General features: G+C 46.6%; 1 protein-coding gene across 1 annotated transcript in view; it reads left to right on the forward strand.

Moving 5' to 3' along the window:
* Positions 1-979: 979 nt before the first annotated feature.
* The window catches only part of LOC119463930 (venom metalloproteinase antarease-like TtrivMP_A), a 34673-nt gene continuing 12351 nt past the window's right edge, over positions 980-23301 (forward strand). The window contains exons 1-9 of the mRNA XM_049655434.1: positions 980-1061; positions 1986-2170; positions 5140-5235; positions 5815-5950; positions 6091-6126; positions 6215-6339; positions 8863-8931; positions 8984-9114; positions 22831-22880. Coding sequence (XP_049511391.1) covers positions 1010-1061; positions 1986-2170; positions 5140-5235; positions 5815-5950; positions 6091-6126; positions 6215-6339; positions 8863-8931; positions 8984-9114; positions 22831-22880 — 880 coding nt within the window. The 5' untranslated portion in view covers positions 980-1009. The remainder of the gene's footprint in view (positions 1062-1985; positions 2171-5139; positions 5236-5814; positions 5951-6090; positions 6127-6214; positions 6340-8862; positions 8932-8983; positions 9115-22830; positions 22881-23301) is intronic.

Below are 23301 nucleotides of genomic sequence, written 5' to 3' on the forward strand. Positions count from 1 at the left end.
TAGCGCAACCGGACGGGCGCCAACGAGCCAGCTGCGGAAGAAGACGACGCTCGTGCCAATGTTCATGATGATAGTTTTCTGTGCACAGGCGATTTCGCCTAGCCATATATTTCGCCTAGACATATAAAGCTTCGCTTTACAACTATACTCTTCTTTGCGCATTCTCATCCCGATTACTGTAACCTAGTACGGGAAGCATGTAACAAAACAGATTCCGATCGTCTGGTTGCGATGCAAAAGCATTTTAAATATTCTCTGGAAACGCCCGACTCATGGTACTAACTTAATTATGACTTTTCAAATACGATTATTTTCTCCCTCGAATCTATTTAGAGTACTAAATAAAAACTGCCAAAGCTGAGCTAACATGGGCACAATGCCTACGTCATAAAATATTTTTGACTACAATAATCCGTACCATATCCTGTACAGCAAACCTATCTCGCTAAAATACAAGCTACCCGCCACACGCACACGCAAATGAGTCTTCTCAAACTTTCTCCGTTTCCGGAGTGGAGCAATGCGTGTTCTTTATTTTTGTTTATTTCTAGTTTTTCGTGTATGTTTTAGTGCAGAAGCGTTTTTCTGCACACGTGTGAATATTACGAGAAGTGCAGCTGCAGTTCTCGCAGTAATGTACCAACACGCCAAACTCGCCATGCGTGAATATGTTTAGTATGCCGTCGATGTTCCGGCAAAGATATTTTTATATTCGCCGCAGTCGCTCCATTTCGGCGCTCCAAAGGTCGTGGCAGAGAAACCGCACATTTGTACCCTGGTGCACTTTCCTAACTGCGAGGACTAGCTCAGCAAAAAGTGCACCGCGGCCGCAGAAAGAACAACCCAAGCCATTACTCTATAGCTTTCGCGACAGTGCAAAAACAATTAACATACGTAGGGCGCTTCGCACCCAGACGAGACATACGAAAGCAATGACCGGGAAAAAATTGCTGCCTTCCAAACCCACGAACATCTGCGAGCGCTCACACCGAGTCAACTGCGTTCTGAAATGGCGTTCTTGACAAAAATCTTCTATGCTTACCTCTTCATTACGGCCCGAAGTAAGTACCTGTGCCGCATGGCTATGTATAGTTATTTATTAATGCCATTCTTTGCCTTATTACCAGTACTTTGCCGATAGGTATAGGCCGGTCCCTTTGGCGCCTTGTTTTGAACCTCTTCAATAACAAAATTCACATATTCGATTATTAGATTAAAGCAAGGTGCCTCCGCAAAAAAGCCCAATGACCTTCCCATACAAGTGTCGATCAGTAATTAATCGCATGCTTCAAAAACGCACTCTCTTTATGTCATTTTTTTACAATATGTCAGTCGTGATATCGCCACCCATCGTCACCTTGCTACTGTCGCCTCAAACACACTCAGCTCCCACATTTGCTCGCCTTAGGCAAACATTCGGTACGTCATCATATTTCGCAAAGACCCAGACAGTGCTGGGTAGTCAGCTTAAAAAATACTTCGCATACCATCAGCTCCCACAGTGCATGCGCTCTGCACAATTATCATTCACTCACTTATCTGTTTCATTGCTTCTTTTTTCAATGTCATGAGGGCAGGAGCTTCGGAAATGATGCACGTTAATAAAAAAAAACCAAACGCGTTCGCATTCCATAAGTTATTTCGGCCAGAAACTATTATGGTCAACATTTTAATGTCAGATTTCCCTACCTCATACACACACGGCAAATAAGAGTACGAAATATCGGCAACGCCACAGGTCGTCTCCGTATCGTGCACTGCTAGCGTCATTTCTACCCCTCAGAATCTGTTCTGGCTCTCCAATGGCCAGCAGGATGCGAAGACTGAGTTTCTAGATCCCCAAATTACTTCTTTCAATTACTGGATTGCTTACAGGAACAATGTAACCGCCTTCGGGAACAAAGTTTTCCTTCATTGTCACTTCACAAGTGCACAGTACTGCAAGAAAGTTGCTAAGACCCCGCCCTTGCTGTGCTTGTTTACAGGTAACGGCAATGATCCTCCGGGAGAGAGCTTCACAGTGTACCCTCAAGTGTTCGAAAGTCGACTGGATAAGTCCGAAAAAACGCTTGTCATCGAAGGCTACACACTTAACCTAAAGAAAGCTTCCGTTCTTGCTGACACATTACTGCTCCTAGATGTAACAGAAAGCGGGACTGTTGAGCGATATGTGAGTATTGGCTCCACTAAACTTCTCACATTTAACTAATGTCGATACCTCAGTTGTCTGGCGACCAAAAGGTCGCCAGAAATTGAGGGGCTCTATTTTTGTTAGTCGCAATCCTATGAAGCTATTGGACAATTGAAAGCAAGGGAAGCATAGGGAAGACTAGTGTTTTTAATGCGTTAGCATTCTTTGGGTACTTCAGGCACTTTCTGGAGGTTATCCATCTATCTATATACCCAATCTATATATCTATCTATCTATCTATCTATCTATCAATCTATCTTTGTTTGTATCTAACCGTGTTCCCGCCTATCTGGGTTGTTGGGTAGTCAGTGGTCGAATGGGTAGCGCATCTGGCTGCTGTGCTGAGATACCAGGGTTCGAAAACAACCATCGGTCCAACTTGGTTCACGGAGTATGTGGCATTGAGTACATACGTGCCGTTATTCAACGAACCTCTTTCATACCGACGTGGGTTCCTGTAGAAGTAGGACTTGGTAGGTACCACTGTTCGAGGAAACTCTTTGGCGTCAACTTGGAATACTGGTGTCTGCCACTCGGCCTGTGCCGGTCTCACGTGCACGTCCTTGACGCCAACTTGGGTAACTAGGTATGTGCCACTGGCAACGTGCCGCTCTATAGTGACGAAATAGATCCCTTAAGTTTCACCGGTGCTGAGCGGAAACAAGACCCCGTAACAAGGGCTCCTCAAGAACAGCAACCAGACACATTAGCAGGCTGCGCCACAAATTGACTGGGTGTGTGCCGCTTTACAATGAACCTCTCGCCAAATTTGGTCACTGAGTATGTGCCACTGAGTGTGCGGCAAGCGAGGGGACAATTCCCAACGTTCTCGGGGACAGGCGCGCCACGCTTCTCGTTTCGGAGGCCACGCGCAGATTTCTGGGCAGTGCCACCCCTAGATGGCGTGACGTGTCCAGGAAGAAGCGCGAGAGAGGAGCCCCATTGCCGCATGACGCGCTTCTCAGCGTTCGCACGCACCGGCGCGCCATGCATTTCGGATGCCACGCGCAGGCTTCGTGGCGGCGGCGCTAGATGGCGCCCATTGTTCTTAGTGAAGCACGAAATGCGATTCCCACTGCGGTACACGACTCATGCATAACTCGATTCGATTGTGGCAATACGTCGACAGTCATCGTGAGATGGATTTGGCCGCAATTTTTTATTGACATGTTGAAATGGTAAAGAGAAATGAAAGTGGACGAAAAAATTGCAGCACATCTGATCTGACCATGACTGTCGACACTAATGCGAACAGCAATCGAACAATGCAGCATAGGCAATATTCCTGAAGTCACGCTCATTTCAGTGTGCAATGTTATTTCTGAGACTTTCTTTGATTCAGTTATGTGCCACATACTCCGATATTGTCCCACTTTGCTATGGCACTCGCTTGCCAAGGTCGCCCATAAGCATAGAAGCATGACGAAGGCTTTATGACGTTGATAAGGTGACGACGGAATGTGAAAAAAAAGGAATTATATCAGTGGAATGACGAAGGCGTACAACGTCGACACATTATGGCAATGATTCTTAAATCATGACGATGGTACAATGACGACAACGTGACGACGACGACGACGACGACATGAGGACACTTAGATGGCGACGATGTGTGATGACAACCGGATGAAGAAGCGAGAATGACGACGATCGCACGACCAAGTCGGCATGATGACAACGATGGCATGACAACTACGGAATAATCACGATTTAATGACGGCAGCATGGCTGCGACAGAACGACGAACAAGAAATGACGTCGATCGATCGACGAAGGTGGCATGACGACAACAATGGGATGACGATACTGAAGTGATGACGTTCGTGAAACGACAGCGCGACGATGATGGCATGACGGCAACGGAATGGCGACAAATGTATGACGAATACTGAATCAGGAACACGCAATGACAACGATGACAAGACAACGGCATGAGAACAACGGGATGACGAGTATACAGAGTGTCCCACGTAAATTTATCCAAATCTTAAAAACATGCAAATTCCACGTTGCTGAACAGCGCCGAGGTAACGTTGTTTGTCGTCGCTTGGATATACTGAGACCTTTTGCATTCCGCCTAATTGCATAATTAGTCTTAATTGATTAATCAATTTATCCAATATTGTAATTTGATTGAAAGTGCCAATGAGAAAATTGGTAGAGCAATATGAAAAACTCCCGATACAGCTTTTTGTTGATCAATACGTGTTACATAAAAGTGTTTTTCCTAGCGTGAAAGAAGCTCGCGAATACACGGAAAGTGCCTGGAGCGACCAGTTGCGCCGAAATTTTGCCGGTAGGTCAAAGCAGGCAGGCAGGCAGGGCAAGCAGGCAGGCTCGAAACGTCTGAACTAGGCAAAGAATGCTAGTCGGATTAATAAAAGGAACTTGCAGCAGGTGAGTCTAAGCCTCCGTCTTCGCAATACACGTGCGATGATCTAACCAATTAAGCTACCGTGATGCAGTTTTTCCACTCACTTAATTTCTTGGATATTTATGTATGTGCATTAGATATGACCCTAGTAGTGTCAGCTAGCGCCACTACTCACGCCGTGATGGTCGATGTAGAACATCTTGTCTACCGCAGGAATAATGTACTACTTCAACGTACTACGTCACGTCTAGTGCGTTGTCTTAGTGATTGTCTTGGTTGTCTTCGTTATTCTAGTGACAAAACATTTGTTAGTCTTATACGGCACAGGTTTTGGATTTTCTTTACCCTCGTTTCATTTATATCGTTTTTTCTTAGGTCACAATGTCCTGCATTTGCGTTCCAGCGAACTCCTTGTTGGAACATGTCCTTATACAACAGCTCTGATATTTGCTTTGTCGACTGTCATGCTTGTGACGTAAAGGGTCGGCACCCGAATGAGCACGCATGCCAAACGTCAAAATGTTGCTCTTTAGCATATTGTCCCAGCAAATATTCATCTACAAAATCTGTACAGGTCCAAGGCGCGCACTACGAGAGGCACTTGTACGAGGACGCTAGCAAGCAAGCATCCCTGATCCTGAAACCCGCAGGACGCGGCGATTATCACGTTGTGAGTAAGCGATTATCACAAGTCATACAAAATCAACCAATCAAAGCACTTTATTTTTAGCCATATTGGAAACAAATATGAAAGTACTATCCGCACCGATAGCTGATTAAGTCTAGTTTCCGGTCCAGTAAAATTAAGTTGTACAGGTCAGTTGTATCATTACAACGTGGCGTCTGTTTGAAGACCCTTTAATCTTCATGAACGATTAGAGCCTGCGCAATCTCTCATATCCTTGTTTAACATTAGGAGTGAAGAGATGTAGCCGCCAGCACCATACGGTAGCAATTCAACATACATATCTTAGACGAACAAAAAAGCTCGGGGGAAGACCACCAGGCGGAGAAATTTTCATGAAAGGATATATTGTCATCCACGACTAAAGTAGCGTTATCCACCACGAAAGTATCGTGAATCTACGAGAAAACCATTTTAGTCTGGGGATTGAAATCGGTGCCCCCACTTTTGGAGGTAGCGTCGGATTTCTTTGTAGTTTTCTTTTCCTTTGCTGTTATCGTGTAAGCGTAGTCAAAAAAGCAGTCAGTTTTGTTTCGAGTACTAGAACCGATTATATTTGTCCAGACAGGGATGGTAAATTTCACCCATAGGATTGAACCTTTCACAAATTGGGAACGATCGTCGCAGCAAAAAATGCCTCACCGAGTATCTGAAATTGAAACCATGTATGGGACCTATGAGTACGTTGCCGAGAGAACAGGTAAGTGGGTATCTTTGGTTGTTTACCTCTCTTTGCATTGTGCTGTGCTATGTGGGATGATATGCAATGCACGAAGAAAACACAGGTAAATTTGTGTACGCTCGAACAAGTGCTTTCTTTTATTTTTTGTTTTTTTTCAGAAAGTGTGGTAGACGAGCCCCGGCCGGAGAAAATGGGTATGTATGCACCGAGTATGAGCTGTTACAGGCACGGGGCGTAACTTGACACTTAACTATTTTCTCGCTGCTGCTTGCTTGCAAACAGAAAATGACGCCATTGAACAGCAATACATTGTAGAGCTGCACTTCATCACCGGCCTTAATCACAGTGGCTTCTTCGGGAACGAAAGTGAAGATCGTGTTGCCTATGCAATGCTCTTTATGAACTCGGTAAGCACTGACCGAAAATATAGCATTCTACTTTGTCAGTAATTCTTTCCTTCAAATGAAGCTTGGGGTACCATTAGTTATGCATAAGGGACACTAAGCAATAAAAATTAAATTAAAAATTAAATTATGGGGTTTTACGTGCCAAAACCACTTCTGATTATGAGGCACGCCGTAGTGGGGGACTCCGGAAATTTGGACCACCTGTGGTTCTTTAACGTGCACCTAAATCTAAGTACACGGGTGTTTTCGCATTTCGCCCCCATCGAAATGCGGCCGCCGTGGCCGGGATTCGATCCCGAGACCTCGTGCTCAGCAGCCCAACACCATAGCCACTGAGCAACCACGGCGGGTGGACACTAAGGAATAAACCTGACGCAGGACTGAAAGAAGTCAGCGTCCAAACTGTTACCAACTCGCCCAAGATTCCACCCTTGTTTCCAACATTTTTGTATTGTTTGCTCTGCAAGAAAAAAATGAGCTTGCTTATCAACGAAAGCAATAGCTTATTGCGCATATTTTGCACAGAAATGTAAGCCCTCTCCGGCTGAAGCAGAGAAAAAGCATATGGGAGGGTCAGTGTAAAACCTGTTGAAATATTGATGTATATGGGCGAAACAAGACGCGTGCGATCATCATATGTACCAACCGCGTGGATACAATGACAAAAGCAGAATATACATCTGTCTAAAGCAAAAAAAAACGCTATAGTAACAAGAATGCCAAACAAAAATTAGCGCAATAACACTGAACATAAATGCACCATACAAAGAAGCAATTGGTACGGCTGCAATACAAACTGAAAAGCTACAACTTTACTTAACAGTTCGCCTCGCAGGGGCGTCTGCGTTAGCAGGCGCTTGGTGTGTTGCGACACCACGGACCCGAGCACATGGAAGTTGGACCCTCTCGCGTGAAGCGTGCGCGGCTTTGCCATGTACCGGGAAAAGGGGATCCTGGAGTTAGAGCCGATGTCAAATGTTCCACATTTTTTACAATGCTCACACAGCCCTCCAAGGTCATTTTGGTGTTCACTGCAGAGACTGCGGTTGTGTGCCTGAATTTGATAAATGTGTCGTAATTTCCAAACACCAAGAACAGCTTACCGGTGAGAATATAGAGGCTGACAAGATACAGCAGCTGGGTGACCTTTGCATTAGAATGCCATCTGTGGCCCTCGCGAAAAGCAAAATTAAGTATCTAGCTGTGATGCGATAGATAATCATGAGAAGTGAGACGTCATACAAAACATTTTTATTATTTTGTTGGTTCACGTCTTAAGTATATATTTCTGGCGGTTTCGTAAATGAAGCTTAGTTGAAGTCAGCGCCTGTATTATCATTCCTTCTGTTCTCGTCTTTTGCGCTGTGCTGTCAGGTCTATCACCTCTTCATAGCATATTTTCTATGTTCATTCTACGAATCACTTTACCACCTACATATCAATGTCACAGCTTTAATAGAAATACATTTTACGCACTTTACAGAGAATGTGTTAGGCTACTATACAGCTATGTCCCGCATACCATTTCCCATTGACCACACCATCGACTAATCATACCATTTCTTGGCGCTCTTTGGCCATTACTGGCACTTGCACCAAAAGCCATATACGTCATCATCACCATCATCATTGAATATTAACTCGTTTGCTGTTTGTGAACGTCTAAGGATTTCACAAATTGTGCCCAACTTTATGTGACTGCCATGTTTCTGGTAAACTAATCAGCGGTATATGCCCATTCGCCCTTTTCCTTCATAGTAAAATATGTACATATTTTTTTTCTAAATCACAATTTAGCGACTCACGGGAGTCAAAGCACAATCTCTCGCGTCACATCTAAAGTAGGTTCCGGATTTCATCGATGACGTCCGAATCTGCCATACCATTTTGCATCGTTTTCGAACATATCATGTTTCAGCCCAAGAAAAAAGTATGAGGCAATTTGTTGTCTCGCAAACTTATCTATCTTCAGATATCGACTTTTTATTTCGCTGAGTCTGTGAGGAATTCGGGGATGTATTGATGAATAATGATAAAAACGATGTGTTTCGGGAAAATTCCATGTAAACGGTACTTGTCAATGATATTTTATTCGTTTTTGCTTCAACTTTTTTTCGTTAGACCACGGTCAATCATAAAGAGTATCGCATGGGGAAACAATTTCGCACGCAACACTTTCGCATGTTTTCCTAACAAACGCAGTAAAGGAAGTGGTGCACATTTACTCGTTTCATCGTAACATTCGAAAACCCTACCTTCTGATCACCTGCCTGCATTTGTTATGAAACCGAAGCAAAATTAATACAAACCTGTCCTCTCGATTGAGTAGGCGTAGTCAATATGGTGTGTTCAAGCATGCCTCTCCTGAAAAGTATCGCGCGGCACACTTGAAGAGCGAGCGTCTCAACAAGTCACGCTTATGATATATGTTTGTGAAGCTGATCTTTTTTTTTCTTTTTTTTTCCTTGACCGTGTTTCTTTTTTTTAATAATAACGCAAGTTGGTTATTTTTGGCAATTACAGGTAAGCCTTCGCTTGCAGCAGCTTGAGCCTCCCATCCGGATAGGGCTAACAGTAATTGAAGGGTTGCAGGTAAGGATAAACCTTAATATTGGGTCAGTGAATGACAATATCGCGTTTCCAGATCAATCCACCTTACGTACAACTTTACCAAGACGGAAACATCATGATAGATCAAACCTTGAATGCGTTATGCAAGCACGTGCGCGAAGACAAAGTAAAAAACATCTCTGACGCCGTCTATATGGCTACCAGGTAAGAGAAATTGAGTCTTCGACTCATTTGTTTCAGACATGTGCTTTCAGACACATGGCTGAGGCGATGGGAAGGAAGCAACTGTATCGCGGCTCGTAAAACTGCCTACGTTTGGCCGTTTGGGCGAAGCTTATGTATGCCGAAAAACTAAAGCCTACTTTCACTGACGTGCGATAAACCGAGGTATGCATCAGTTTCAGTAGATTATTTGTTAAGTTGTGCAACTGTTCAGATTTAATGTGCCTGAAAGACAGGCAGGGGGGCAGGCAGGCAGGCATGTCATGGCGGGGCGGGGGGAGGGGCGAGACAGGACAGTGTAGAGTAGGGCGAGGCAGGACAGGACAGGGCAGGGTAAGGCCAGCACCTACTTTTTGCGCGCAAGCGTAGATGACCCGTCTGTTACATCGGTGAGATTATGTTTGAAGCCGGGAGGGAAGCGAGCTCCGGAGGAGGACGGCGCCTGGATATAGAGAAGAGAATTGCCGCGTTCGCGCCTTTTAAATGCTTCCTAGTATCACAAGGCCGGTGTACTTCGATCCGCAACGTCATGCTACCTTGCCCGACTGCCATAGAATCTAATGGGGACGCTCCTGCATAAGATGCGGGGATATTGACGTCACAGCTCCTCTCGTCACGCCGGGCTTGGCAATGGAAATTTAGGTCCAAGTAGCATGATGCCATAAAGCAGAATGCACAGGCCTATTAAGGAGGCGCCGGCCCTTTCCGTTTGTGCTTCGACGCCGCGGTGCTCACTGTGCACACCCCCGCAGGGGCGTCTGCGTCAGCAGGCGTTTGGTGTGTCGCGACACCACGGACCCGAGCACATGGGGGTTGGACCCTCCCGCGTGTAGCGTGCGCGGCTTAGCCGTGTATGGGGAAAAGGGGATCCTGAGGGTTGAGCCGATGCCTGGTGTTTGGACCTTTACGGCCCCCTCGTGGAGGCAACACACCTCTTCGGCCTCTGCTTCACATAGATGGCACCCCTGGGCTGACCCACCCAGGGGAAATCGGCAGTTGCCTTTCCTGTCCTCCTCTTAAATCTTCGTCTTTCTCTCTCACTTTCAATCTATCCTGTCTTCTTTTCACTTCCTTTTACTTCCGATTTCCCATGCAGCTAGGGTTAACCTTGTGTGGGTAGCCAACCTTGGATATTCCATATTTGGTTATTGTAGTGGCGTGCAGCTGGCGTTTGCAGGACCAATCTTTTCCAGGTATTGCATCGTCCCCTTGTTGGGCTCCATGGTGGGTGGCTGGCGCTGCTGCCGAACATTCACCTATACTTATGGCAAGTTCTTTCCACCCCCCCCCCCCTCCCTGACCGCCGTCTGAAACGAGGGCGCACCGAAGATGTTTTCTAGTTTTTTGGTCTCCAAAGGGAAGCTTTCCCCCGATTCCATGTAATTCAATCAGAAAAACCAGACAAATCAGTACGAACAATTTTACCTTTCCCAATTTCAAGATCTTTGACGGAAGTTTTTGGTACAGGTTATAAAGCATCGAGAATGGCGACCGGTGATCTCCTCTTGGACCCGCCGGAGTGGCTCAGTCAGCTAAGGCGTTGCGCTGCTGAGCAACGAGATCGCGAGATCGAATCCCGGCCGCGGCGGCCGCATTTCGATGGAGGCGAAATGCAAAAACGCCCGTGTGCTTGCGTTGTAGTGCACGTTAATGAACCCCAGGTGGTCAAAATTAATCCGGAGCCCTCCACTACGGCGTGCCTCATAATTAGCACTGGTTTTAGCTCGTGAAACCCCAGAAAGAAGAAGAAGAAGCTCAGAGACCAGAAACAACACGAAAAACTGTCCAATCTAGTATCATTTGGAGATGCCCAAGTAACAGTAACCCCGCACCGTACTATGAATACCACTCGTGGTGTTGTATCAGATTGCAGCGGAGTGAGGCTGAACTCCTGGAGGGTTTCAGTGAGCAGAATGTCATCAATGTAAAACAGATTAAAATGAGGCGAGATACCACGTACCCGAGCACACGAGGGTTGGACCCTCCCGCGTCTGACCGTGCGCGGCTTAGCCGTGTCCGGGGAAAAGGGGATCCTGGGGGTTGAGCCGACGCTGAGTGTTTGGACCTTTAAGGCCCCTCAGCGGAGGCAACACACCCCTTTGGCCTCGGCTTCACGTAGACGGCACCCCCGGACTGACCCACCCGGGGGAAATCGGTAGTTGCCTTTTCCTGTCTCTCTCTCTCTCCATCCTTCGTCTTTCTCTCTCTCTTTCCATCTCTCCTGTCTTCTCCTCTCTTCCTCTCATTTCCGACTTCGCAGGCAGCAAGGGTTAACCTGGTGTATTCTATCCAACCTAGGATATTTATATTAGGTTATAGTAGCTATGTACAGCTGGCGTCTGCGTCTCCTTCGGGTGTCGTAGCGTCCCCTTGTTGGGCTCGGTGGTGGGCGGCTGGCGTAGCTGCCGAAAACAAAAAAGTATTTATGGCTTTAAGTACCTTTCCCCGACTACCTGATCGCCCTCTTTCGAAAAGAGGACGCACCGAAGAAACTCAATTTTTTGTCCAACGCAAGGAATCCTTCCCGCGCTACCATGTTATGCATAGCAAATGCGCCGAAAAGACAGTCAGAACCCTTTCACCTTTCACCGTTGCAAAAGTTCTCACAGATGTGCTGGGTCCCGGATACAAAATCACTAAAATGGCTAGCGGCGACCTACTGCTTGAAGTACGCGACAAACTACAACATGAAAAGATTTCAAATCTCCTTGCTTTTGGTGATGTTGAAATCACGGTAACCCCACATCGCTCAATGAACACATGCAGAGGTGTGGTATCCGATGATGATCTCATGAATCTGAGCGAAGAAGAACTAGTTGAAGGATGGAAGGAACAGGATGTCATCAAAGTGCAAAGAATAATGATCAAACGTGACAACAAAGAAATCCGTACAAAACATCTCATTCTCACCTTTGCGACGAGTGTACTGCCCGACTCTCTCGAAACTGGTTACACAAAGACACGAGTAAGACCCTACATTCCAAATCCACGCAGATGTTTCAAATGTCAGAGATTTGGCCATGGCTCGCAAAGCTGCCGCGGCCGGCTTACTTGCGCAAAATGTGGCAAACAAGAACACGCTTCCGACAACTGCACTGACACGCTCCACTGCGCAAACTGCGACGGTGAGCATGCCTCATATTCCCGATCATGCCCTACGTGGAAGAAGGAAAAAGATATCATTACCTTGAAAGTGAAAGAGAATATCTCATTTCAAGAAGCGCGGAAACGCGTTTCCTTCCTGCATACCGCAGGGTATGCTGGTGCAGCGCGAAAGGGGGCAACGCTGCAGCAGACTCCGGCATCCGCCCGGTCCACAGAGTGTGACCACGGCTGTGCCACCAGCCTCCCAGGCGACAGCAGCCAGCGCTGCTGCGCCGTCTCTGAAGGAGGGCCCATCGACCTCTGGGTTGGTGGCCTCCAAGGCCCTGCTTTTCGAGGCAAGGCCCACCCCAAAAACACCCCGCTCGCTTGAGCGGAAGTCCAGCGGCTCTCTGGAGTCGATGGACACAACCCCAAGCCAGGCGGCGCATCCAGCGCCTCCGGAGCGACGCGATTCTCGCGACCGCTCCAAGAAAGACAAACTCCGGATTACGGGGCCTGGAAAGGCTCCATAAGCCAACTAGACTCGTCTCTTGACACACAGCCCAAAAACACAAACAATATGGATACACAAATATTACACTGGAACGTGAGAGGCCTAATGCACAACCTCGATGACATTAAAGAACTTTTACACCAATACAATCCAAAGGTGCTGTGTGTTCAGGAGACACATCTTAAACCTACACAAACAAACTTTCTCCAGCAATACGTTATTTTCCGGAAAGACCGGGACGAGGCTGTTACAGCCTCAGGTGGTGTAGCTATAATAGCTGACAGAGGTGTTGCATGTCGGAAATTGCAACTCCAAACCCCTCTTGAAGCAGTTGCTGTCCAAGCAGTGCTATTCAATAAACTAGTCACCATCGCGTCTATAACATCCCCCCAACTTATCAACTGTCTAGAACAACATTTCAAAGCTTTATTGATGAACTCCATCACCCTTACATAGTCGTTGGTGATCTAAACGCACATAGTACACTGTGGGGCGACTCTCGCTGTGACGCGAGAGGACGACTAATAGAAAACTTTCTACTCTCTTCAAATGCCTGCTTGCTTAACAAAAAAGAACCAACATTCTACAGCCCTACACACAAAACATTTTCTTCCATAGACATAAGCATAGCGTCCAGTACAATTGTGCCATATCTGAAGTGGGATGCTATTAATAACCCTTATGGAAGTGATCACTTCCCCATCGTACTAAGCCTTACAAAACAAGCTGAGTGCTCTACACATGTTCCTAGATGGAAAGTCGACTCAGCCGACTGGATGCGGTTTCGTGAAGCAACACATTTGCCCTGGGACGATGTCTGTGCACTTGGTATTGACGATGCAGTAGCATATTTTACAGCGTTTATTATTGATGCTGCATCAGTATGTATACCCCAAACAAATGGGTCGCCATCGAAACGACGTATTCCATGGTGGAATGAGGAGTGTAGGGAAGCCCGGAAAAAGCAAAACTAGGCCTGGAATCTCCTTCGTAACTCCCCAACCGCAGAAAACCTAATTAACTTCAAGGCGATTAAGTCACAAGGTAGAAGAACACGCCGACGTGCTAAACGGGAAAGTTGGGAAAAATACATAAGCAACATCAATTCTTATACAGACGAACGCAAAGCCTGGAACAGGGTAAACAAAATAAAAGGCCGCGAAACTCATCCTCTACCTTTAGTAAACACACAAGGAGACACTCTTGAGGACCAGGCTAATTGTCTAGGAGCACATTTCGAGCATATTTCCAGTACATCCCATTACACAGACACATTTGTGAAATACCAGCGACAAGCAGAGCGACAGCCGCTGAGTCGGAAAGACACAGCCAATGCAGCATACAATCGTCCATTTAGCATGGCGGAGTTTCAGGCTTCACTGAATTGTTGTAACGATTCTGCTCCAGGAAGTGACAGAATACTATATAAAATGATAAAACACTTACACCCTGAAACCCACAAAACACTATTGTCACTCTTTAACACCATGTTCTCTGCCGGCTACATTCCGACTGCATGGAAAGAAGCAATCGTAATTCCTATCCTCAAAGATGGCAAGGAACCTTCTTCGGCCAGTAGCTATAGGCCTATAGCTCTGATAGGTTGTATATGCAAGCTCTTCGAGAAAATGATTAACCGGCGCCTCATCCATTTTCTTGAAAGCAACAAAATACTCGATCCCTTACAGTGCGGTTTCAGAGAAGGTGTGTCCACAACAGATCACCTTGTTCGCATTGAATCTTATATTAGAGATGCTTTTATACATAAGCAGTTTTGCCTCTCAATATTTCTGGACCTAGAAAAGGCTTACGATACGACATGGCGCTACGGAATTCTTCGAGATCTTTCGTCGATGGGTGTCCGTGGCAACATGCTAAACACAATAGAAAGTTATCTGTCTAACCGCACATTTCGTGTAAGAGTGGGTAACGCTCTTTCTAGGCCCTTCACCCAAGAGACCGGTGTGCCGCAAGGGGGTGTGCTTAGTTGCACGCTATTTATTGTAAAAATGAACGGCCTGCATACAGCCATCCCACGCACTATGTTTTATTCCGTTTATGTCGATGATGTGCAGATAGCCTTTAAGTCATGTAATATTGCCATCTGTGAACGACAAATACAGCTGGGAATAAACAGATTGTCTAAATGGGCAGATGAAAATGGTTTCAAAGTTAATTCACAGAAGAGTACTTGCGTACTCTTTACAAACAAGAGAGGTGTAACGCCAGACCCAACTATTGAAATAAAAGGAGATACGCTCTCTGTGAGGAGCGAGCATAAGTTTCTAGGAATCATTTTAGATTCCAAGCTGACGTTTATCCCTCATCTTAAGTACTTGAGGACAAAGTTCCTGAAGACAATGAACCTCCTAAAGCTTCTATCGCGCACAACATGGGGCAGTGATCGAAAGTGTCTCTTAAACTTGTATAACAGTCTTGTCCTTTCACGCCTTGATTACGGGTCTATAATTTATAATTCCGCAACGCCAAGTGCATTAAAAATCCTAGACCCCGTTCACCACTTGGGCATCCGTCTCGCGACTGGTGCTTTCAGGACAAGTCCAATCCAGAGCCTCTACGTAGAGTCGAATAAGTGGTCGCTTCATCTGCAGCGGTCATACAGCAGTTTTACATATTTTCTGAAAGTACAAGCAAATATTGAACATCCGTCTTATTCAACAATAAACGATGTGACTGCTGCCACACTCTTCCACAATCGACCTGCAGCGAGAAAGCCGTTCTCTTTGCGTGTGAGGAATCTTAGTGAGGAAATGGGTGTTCCGCTGCTTGATCATCGTCCTATGGCGCCAGCGGAACTGTTACCTCCGTGGCAGTGGCAGCTCATAGATTGTGACATATCATTTATAGAAGTTACGAAACACGCGCCAGAGGCACACATTAAAATGCATTTCCGAGAACTCCAATCTAAATACTCGTGTACAGAGTTTTACACAGACGCTTCCAAGTCACATGCCGGGGTATCTTATGCAGCCATCGGTCCATCCTTTTCGGAATCCGGTGTACTGCACCCGGAGACAAGTATCTTTACGGCTGAGGCCTATGCACTATTATCGGCTGTAAAGTATATAATGAGATCAAAACTTCAAAAAACTATCATATTTACAGACTCCCAAAGTGTCGTGAAAGCATTGAAGTCACTCTGTAAACACAAAAACCCTGTACTTAATGAGCTCTATTCCGTCCTGTGTAAAGCATATATCTCTAACCAGCATGTGATTATATGCTGGGTGCCGGGCCACAGAGGCATTGAGGGTAATGTTCGAGCAGACCAAATGGCCACATCAGTTACATCTCAGGCGTTACATCTCCCTACAGCTGCTGTTCCCGCAACAGATTTGAAGCCTTTCCTGCGAAAGAAACTGCGAAGCCACTGGCAACGCTTATGGGACGCGGAAAGAAATAATAAGCTTCACTTGATAAAACCACAGTTAGGCTTCTGGCCCCCCATAACGAAAACACGACGAGCTGATGTCCTGTTCTGTCGCCTAAGAATAGGACATACATATGGCACCCACAATTTTTTGCTTACTGGTGATGAACCACCAACCTGTGGTAGATGTGGTGAGAGGCTGACTGTCCTCCACGTCCTCGTGGAGTGTCGGGAAGCTGAAACAGAGAGAAAGAAACATTTTCCTCAAGCGTACCGATATCATCTGCCTCTTCATCCCATCATGTTTCTTGGTGAAGAACCGCTTTTTAACGACAAAGCAGTCGTCGATTTCTTGAACGATGTGGTCCTTCATGTTATTAGTCCAATGAGTTCGTAGCGCATCCTCTCTCCAGAGGATGCCGCTGTGATGGTAGTTTTTGTAGCACATGCCTCCAGGCCCTTGTGATTCAAAGGCTCTGTATAGGCAGTAGTGCTTCTTACCAATTACTGCATCTTAAATATTTTAAATGTCGTGTCATTCTTTCTCAACGCATTCTTCCCTTCATAGTACACCTCATTAGTCATTTCCATGATTTTAGTACCTTTATATTTTACGCACTTTACAGCGATTATTTTTAGGCCCCTTTACAGCCACGCTTCATCTACTTCTCAGAATTCATCGCTCCACTGCACACTCACAAACACTGACATGGCGCTCTTTGGCCATAACTGGCCCTTGCGCCATAAAACACCACACAAAAAAAATGAGGCGAGATGGCAAAGAACTCCAGACCAGGCATCTCATACTTTCAACTCAAGTGTTCTGCCCGAGTCCATCGAGGCCGGGTACATCAAGCTTCGTGTTAGGCCATACGTGCCAAATCATCTTCGATGTTTCAAATGCCAGCGGTTCGGCCATAGTTCCCAGGACTGTCGAGGCCGCCAAACTTGTGCGAAATGCAGTGGTCATGAACACTCCTCTGAGTCTTGTGAAAGCTCTCTACATTGTGTTAACTGCGATGGGGAGCACGCCGCATATTCGCAGTCGTGCCCATCCTGGAAAAAAGGAAAGGAAATAGTAACTATTAAAGTAAAGGAAAACATAACTTTCAAGGAGGCACGCAGGCGGGTATCGTACTTGCCGAAAACCAGCTTTGCCGAAGTGGTGCGTCAGGGGGCAGCCCCACAATGGCTCCCGGCGGCTGTCTGGCACACGCGTTGTGAGCCGGCGGTGACGCCATCCGCCCCCTCGGCGGATGCAGCCAGTGCTGCTCCGCCATCTAAAGGCTTCACACCGGCGACATGAGAAGGTCGCGCGACCATTTGCGACTCGCGACCAAAAAGCGACTGAAGGCAACTGATGTTCACACCGGCAAGCACGGCGAGGCTTGCCGGTGTTAACATATAGGGTTTTTAGGACCCTAGATGTTCTGCTTTCAGAAAAATATCTAGGGACTTTAGCCCGGCTGAGCGCGACCTGCAAGTCGCAATCCCGGAGATTCTCGTTCTTCAGAGAATTCTAGCGATCTACGCAGTTAGCGCGGACTTCGCTGGCACTGTGTAAATTGGTTTCGCGTTCCGGCAACAGCCATGCATTTTAATTTGAGCGATGGCTGCATTTTGATTCGAGCGAACAGGAAGACGTCGTCCCTGTGCTGATGTGCTCTGCCGTGGGGTCAGCTGTGGCAGCACGGAAGCCTCCGAAGAAAACGCGACGCTGGTGGGTGCGCCCGCGCCTCCGCTCGCGTGAAGTGGCTGGTCACGCAAGCCGCCTCCTGCTCGAACTTTGTGCGCATGACAACGAGTGTTATCGAGAGCAAGTTGTAATTTCTAGTTCGCATTGCGGTGGGATTCGGTGCATAATATTAAAGCGAAGCGGTTCAACCGCTGTTCACCTTTGGGTGCCAGTATTTTTCCAACGAACGGCAGCTGGAAAAAGGCTTTGTGTTGTGCTTTCTTTTCCTGCTGTTTAGCTTCCAACGAATGCGACCGCGCACATTCGACACTTCGCTGCAACTGCGGCGTCCCAGAATCACAAGACAAGACGCCAATTACCGGCCTGTAGTCTGCATATGGTTGCGTGGACATTGCATTTGACGTGCACGACGACGCATAACATGTCGACACGGCACTGATTGATTGAGCAGCTTTGCGACCACGGTCGTGCGGCTGAAAAATCGAGCAGCGAGCGACTGGCCCAAAATGATCGCTTTTCGAGAAAAGCGACCATTTGCGACCAACTTGGTCGCGCGACCACTGTCAGTCGCCGGTGTAAATGAGCCTTAAGAAGGGCCCATCAACCTCCGGGCTGGTGAGCTCCAAGGTCTCGTCTTTTGAGGCGAGGCTCTCAAATCCAAAACAGCGGTCGCAAGAGCGCATGCCCAACGCCTCGCAAGAGGGCATGGACACAACACCAAGCGTGAGGGCGCAGCCAGCGCCTAAGGAGCGGCGCAATTCTATCGACCGCTCCAAAAAAAAAAAAAGAAAACTCTCGTGTCATGGCGCCTGGAAAAGGCCCGTGAGCTAACATTGCATTCTTGAACACACAGCATAAAACACTGTACAAATGGACGCACAAATCCTACAGTGGAATGTGAGAGGACTTCTCCGTAATCTCGATGATATCACAGAACTCCTCCATAAATATAAGCCAAAAGTGCTGTGTGTTCAGGAAACACATCTAAAAGCCGCTCAAACAAACTCCCTCAGACAATATGCTATATTCCGTAAAGACCGCGATGATACTGTAGCCGCGTCTGGAGGGGTAGCAATAATTGTAGATAAATCTGTTCCATGCCACAATCTCTCTCTTCAGACACTACTAGAGGCGGTGTCCGTGCGAGCGATACTTTTCAACAAGTTAGTAACAATCTGTTGTATTTACGTACCGCCACATTATAAACTCGGCAAAACGGAATTTTACGCGCTAATTGACCAGCTCCCGGAACGATACATTATTGCCGGTGATTTTAATGCTCACAGTACTTTGTGGGGAGACTCCCGGTGTGATGCCAGGGGTCGGCTTATAGAGAACGTTTTGGTAGCCTCTGGTGCGTGTCTGTTTAACAAAAAACAGCCCACCTATTATAACATCCACCATAATTCATTTTCTTCTATAGATTTAGTGATAGGATCTGCTACCCTCCTTCCTTATATAGAATGGAATTTCGATAAGAAGTCGTTTGGCAGTGACCACTTCCCTGTGACGTTGACCTTGATAGAGGAACAAGAGAGTCCCCCCCCCCCCCCCAGTTGTACATTAACATCAGCTAACTGGAAAGGTTTCAAAGAGTCAACGTACTTAACACAAGATTTTATCAACGATTTTAGTATTGATGACGCAGTAGCGTATTTTACTGGTTTTATACTTGACGCAGCTGAAAAATTCATTCCACAAACAAAAGGTCTCTCATGTAATAGACGAATTCGATGGTGGAATGAGGAGTGCAGATTGGCACGAAAGAAACAGAATAAAGCGTGGGGCGCGCTGCGTCGCTCCCCGACTGCGGAAAATCTTATCAAATTGAAACTGGCAAGAACGGGGAAGGCGCACGCGGTGATAGGCAAAGAGGGTTAGCTGGGAGAGGTTCCTCTGTGGCATAACATCCTACACTCTAGAGTCCAAAGTATGGAATGGCCTAAGAAAGCTAAAGGGGCAGAAAATGGACCCGTTTCCTTTAGTTGAGGACCAAGGGAATACCTTGGAAGACCAGGCCAACGCTCTGGGCGCACACTTCGAGCGTGTATAAATCTCCATGCATTTCTCAGACGCATTCCTAAAATATAAACAAGTAGCTGAACTCAAGTCACTGGATCGTAAATGCTGACCGAATGAACCATACAACCGTCCTTTTAATATAGTGGAGCTACCTTCTGAATAGCGTTGTCCTATCACGTATTGACTATGGCTCGGTAGTGTACGAATCAGCATCAAAGTCTGCGCTAAAGATGCTTGACCCCGTGTACCACCTTGGGCTCCGTCTGGCCACTGGTGCTTTCAGAACTAGCCCAATAGCCAGCCTGTATGTTGAGGCGAACAGATGGTCACTAGAACGACGAAGGCAGTACACAAGCATAGTGTATGCCACTAAGGTGCTCTCTCATGCAGAGCATCCATCTGGTGAACTCTTGCAGGACACAAGCAACACCCAGTTGTTCTTGAGACGACCATCAGCAACGCCACCATATCGCGTTAGAGTCGCGTCACACATTGAAAGCCTGCAGATACCGGCCTCCAACCTCCAGGTGGTGTCCCACAAAGACGCCATTGCGCCCTGGGAAATACACGCTGTTCACTGTGATATGTCATTTCTTGAGGTGGGCAAACATGGGAATCCGCTCGCAATAAATCAGCACTTTATGTACTTGCAGACAAAATACAGGTGTGCAGAGTATTACACTGACGCCTCTAAGTCTTCAGCTGTCGCATGTGCCGCACATGGCCCACAATTCTCCGAATCGAAAACAATGAACGAACATACAAGCATATTTACTGCAGAATGCTGTGGCATCCTCCTAGCCGTAAAGCACATCCTACAGAATAAACAACCAGCCTCCATCATATATACAGACTCCCTCAGTGCAGTGACTGCGTTGTCATCCGGTAAAAAGCATAAAAATCCAATAACTAATTTCCTTCTAAAATGTCTCATGTCGGCTCACAAATCTAAACTTAAAATCACACTGTGCTGGGTACCGGGGCACTGCAACATAGCTGGAAATGAGGTAGCTGACAGACTTGCGCAGTCAGCTGCTCTCCGTAATTCTATTGACATAGATAATATACCCTACGAGGACTTCAGGCCACAGATTAGAAACAGAATCCGTAGGCAATGGCAAGAAGAATGGGATGGAGCAACTGAAAACAAACTGCACACAATAAAGCCATTAATAGGAAGATATGCTACCGAGAAACGCGACAGACATAAAGAGGTTGCACTATGCAGGCTTAGAATAGGACACACACATGCAACACATTCACATCTGCTAAACAGTTCTCCAGCACCGCACTGTCCAAAATGTGGTGATCGACTGTCCGTCATCCATGTTCTAATCATGTGCAAGAGGCTAGAACCAGATAGGAGACGTCACTTCCCAGAACTGTACAGAAACCAAATACCTCCGCACCCGTCCTTCTTTCTCGGCGACTACCAAATGTTTTCATTAAAAAGAGTTTTTAAGTTTTTAGCGAGTGTAGGCTTCCTACGTGCGATTTCATATTTCCATTGAACTCAGCCTTGTCTCATTCCTGAGGAAATGGCTGAGATTTTTTATCTCACATGTCAGGCGCTCCGCACTCCTTGCCCTGACAAGGACTGTTGCTGAGGCTGCCTGACCTTGTAAATGTCATGCGCTTTGCCCATAATCATCAAATGTAATCATTACTCAATTATTTAGGCCCTATACACCACTGTTTTTTATCCTTATCTTTTACTGCTTACTAACCTGAGTCGACCATCAACCTTGTGTTTGGCGCTCTTTGGCCTCAGTTGCCCTTGCGCCATAAAAATCTACCACTAACTAATATAGTGGAGCTGAGAGCTGCCTTGGGCGTATGCGGTAGCTCTGCACCGGGAGCTGACAGAATCATGTATGGCATGATTAAAAACCTACACGCTGACACATAGATGACACTTCTGGGACTTTTTAACTCTATGTGGGCTGCCGGATACATCCCATCCTCATGGAAGCAATCTATTGTTATTCCAGTTTTGAAGCTGGGTAAAGACCCTTCCTCGGCGGCAAGTTACCGCCCGATAGCTCTCACAAGTTGCCTTTGTGAGGTTCTTGAAAAAAAAAATGATTAATCGCCGACTTATACATTTCCTTGAACGGAACATTATGTTTGATTCCTATCAGTGTGGTTTCAGAGAAGGGCGGTCCACAACTGATCATCTTGTGCGCATTGAAGGACATATCCGTGACGCATTTGTACATAAACAGTTTTTCTTGACGATATTATTTCTCGATATGGAAAAGGCGTACGACACAACTTGGCGTTACGGAATTTTGCGAGACTTGTCGGGAATGGGCATCCGTGGAAATTTGCTAAACATAATAGAAAGCTATTTGTCTAAACCTACCTTCCACGAGAAGGTACGTTTAGTGCAGCACGCCTTCGCACCCGCACTCCTTATCGTCTGCTTCTTCCTGTGTCGCGCACTACACACATCACAGTTCGATGGGGGTGTAATGCAAGAACGCCGTGCATACCGTGCATTGGGTACACGTTAAACATCCCCAGGTGATCGAAATTAATCCGGAGTCGGCCAGTGCGGCGTTCCTCATAATAATTGTGCGGCTTGGCACGGAAAACCCCTGAATTTAATTCAATTTGGCCTTAAAGTGCCGTCGCAAAAGTGCTGTCGCACTGCTAGGTGTTCGCTGTCTAATGACAACAACGCAATGGAGGGCGGCAAAATGCACGGTTGGTTGGTGAAATATGAATTGTACAGAGATAAGTTCAAGTTAGCTGAAGTAGGACAGAGGTACTGAAGTAGGTTCTTCACTATCAGCTTAGAATCGTTAGGATGACCACGACATTACTTTTGCAATATACTATAACGACGCCCATATATTGAACGACACGATGCATAAGTACATTTCTTTTACATTAAATTCAAACATGTGTTCTCTCTGCCACATCTGTGGCAGTGCAGGAAAATAATCTTTGCCACCACACCAATATTGTACTTTCTCTTTCTTCCAGTCGGAATTTGGTGAAGTACAGAAATAACAAATATGCAGGAACCAGTTTAGGTAAGCCGACGTTCCAACACACCTCGCGTATTGTATATACAGTTGACAAATGTTTCTCGGCAGGTAATATAAGAACACTAAAAGCCAACCCTAAAGCTATGTAAATTAGTAAAGTATTCACTTCCAGTCCTATTCCATGCGTTTTGCGAGCCCGCCAGGTGTCTTAACGGTTATGGCAGTGCGCTGCTAAGCACGAGGTCAGAGGTTTGATTGTCCCCGCAGGGGCGTCTGCGCAAGCAGGCGTTTGGTGAGTAGCGCCACCACGGACCCGAGCACATGAGGGTTGGACCCTCCCGCGTGTAGCCGTGCGCGGCTGAGCCGTGTCTGGGGAAAGGGGGATCCTGGGGGTTGAGCCAATGCCGGGTGTTTGGACCGTTATGGCCCCCCGGCGGAGGCAACACACCTCTTTGGCCTCCGCTTC

This window comes from Dermacentor silvarum, chromosome 9 (genome assembly GCF_013339745.2).
Source record: "Dermacentor silvarum isolate Dsil-2018 chromosome 9, BIME_Dsil_1.4, whole genome shotgun sequence".
Lineage (NCBI taxonomy): Eukaryota > Metazoa > Arthropoda > Arachnida > Ixodida > Ixodidae > Dermacentor > Dermacentor silvarum.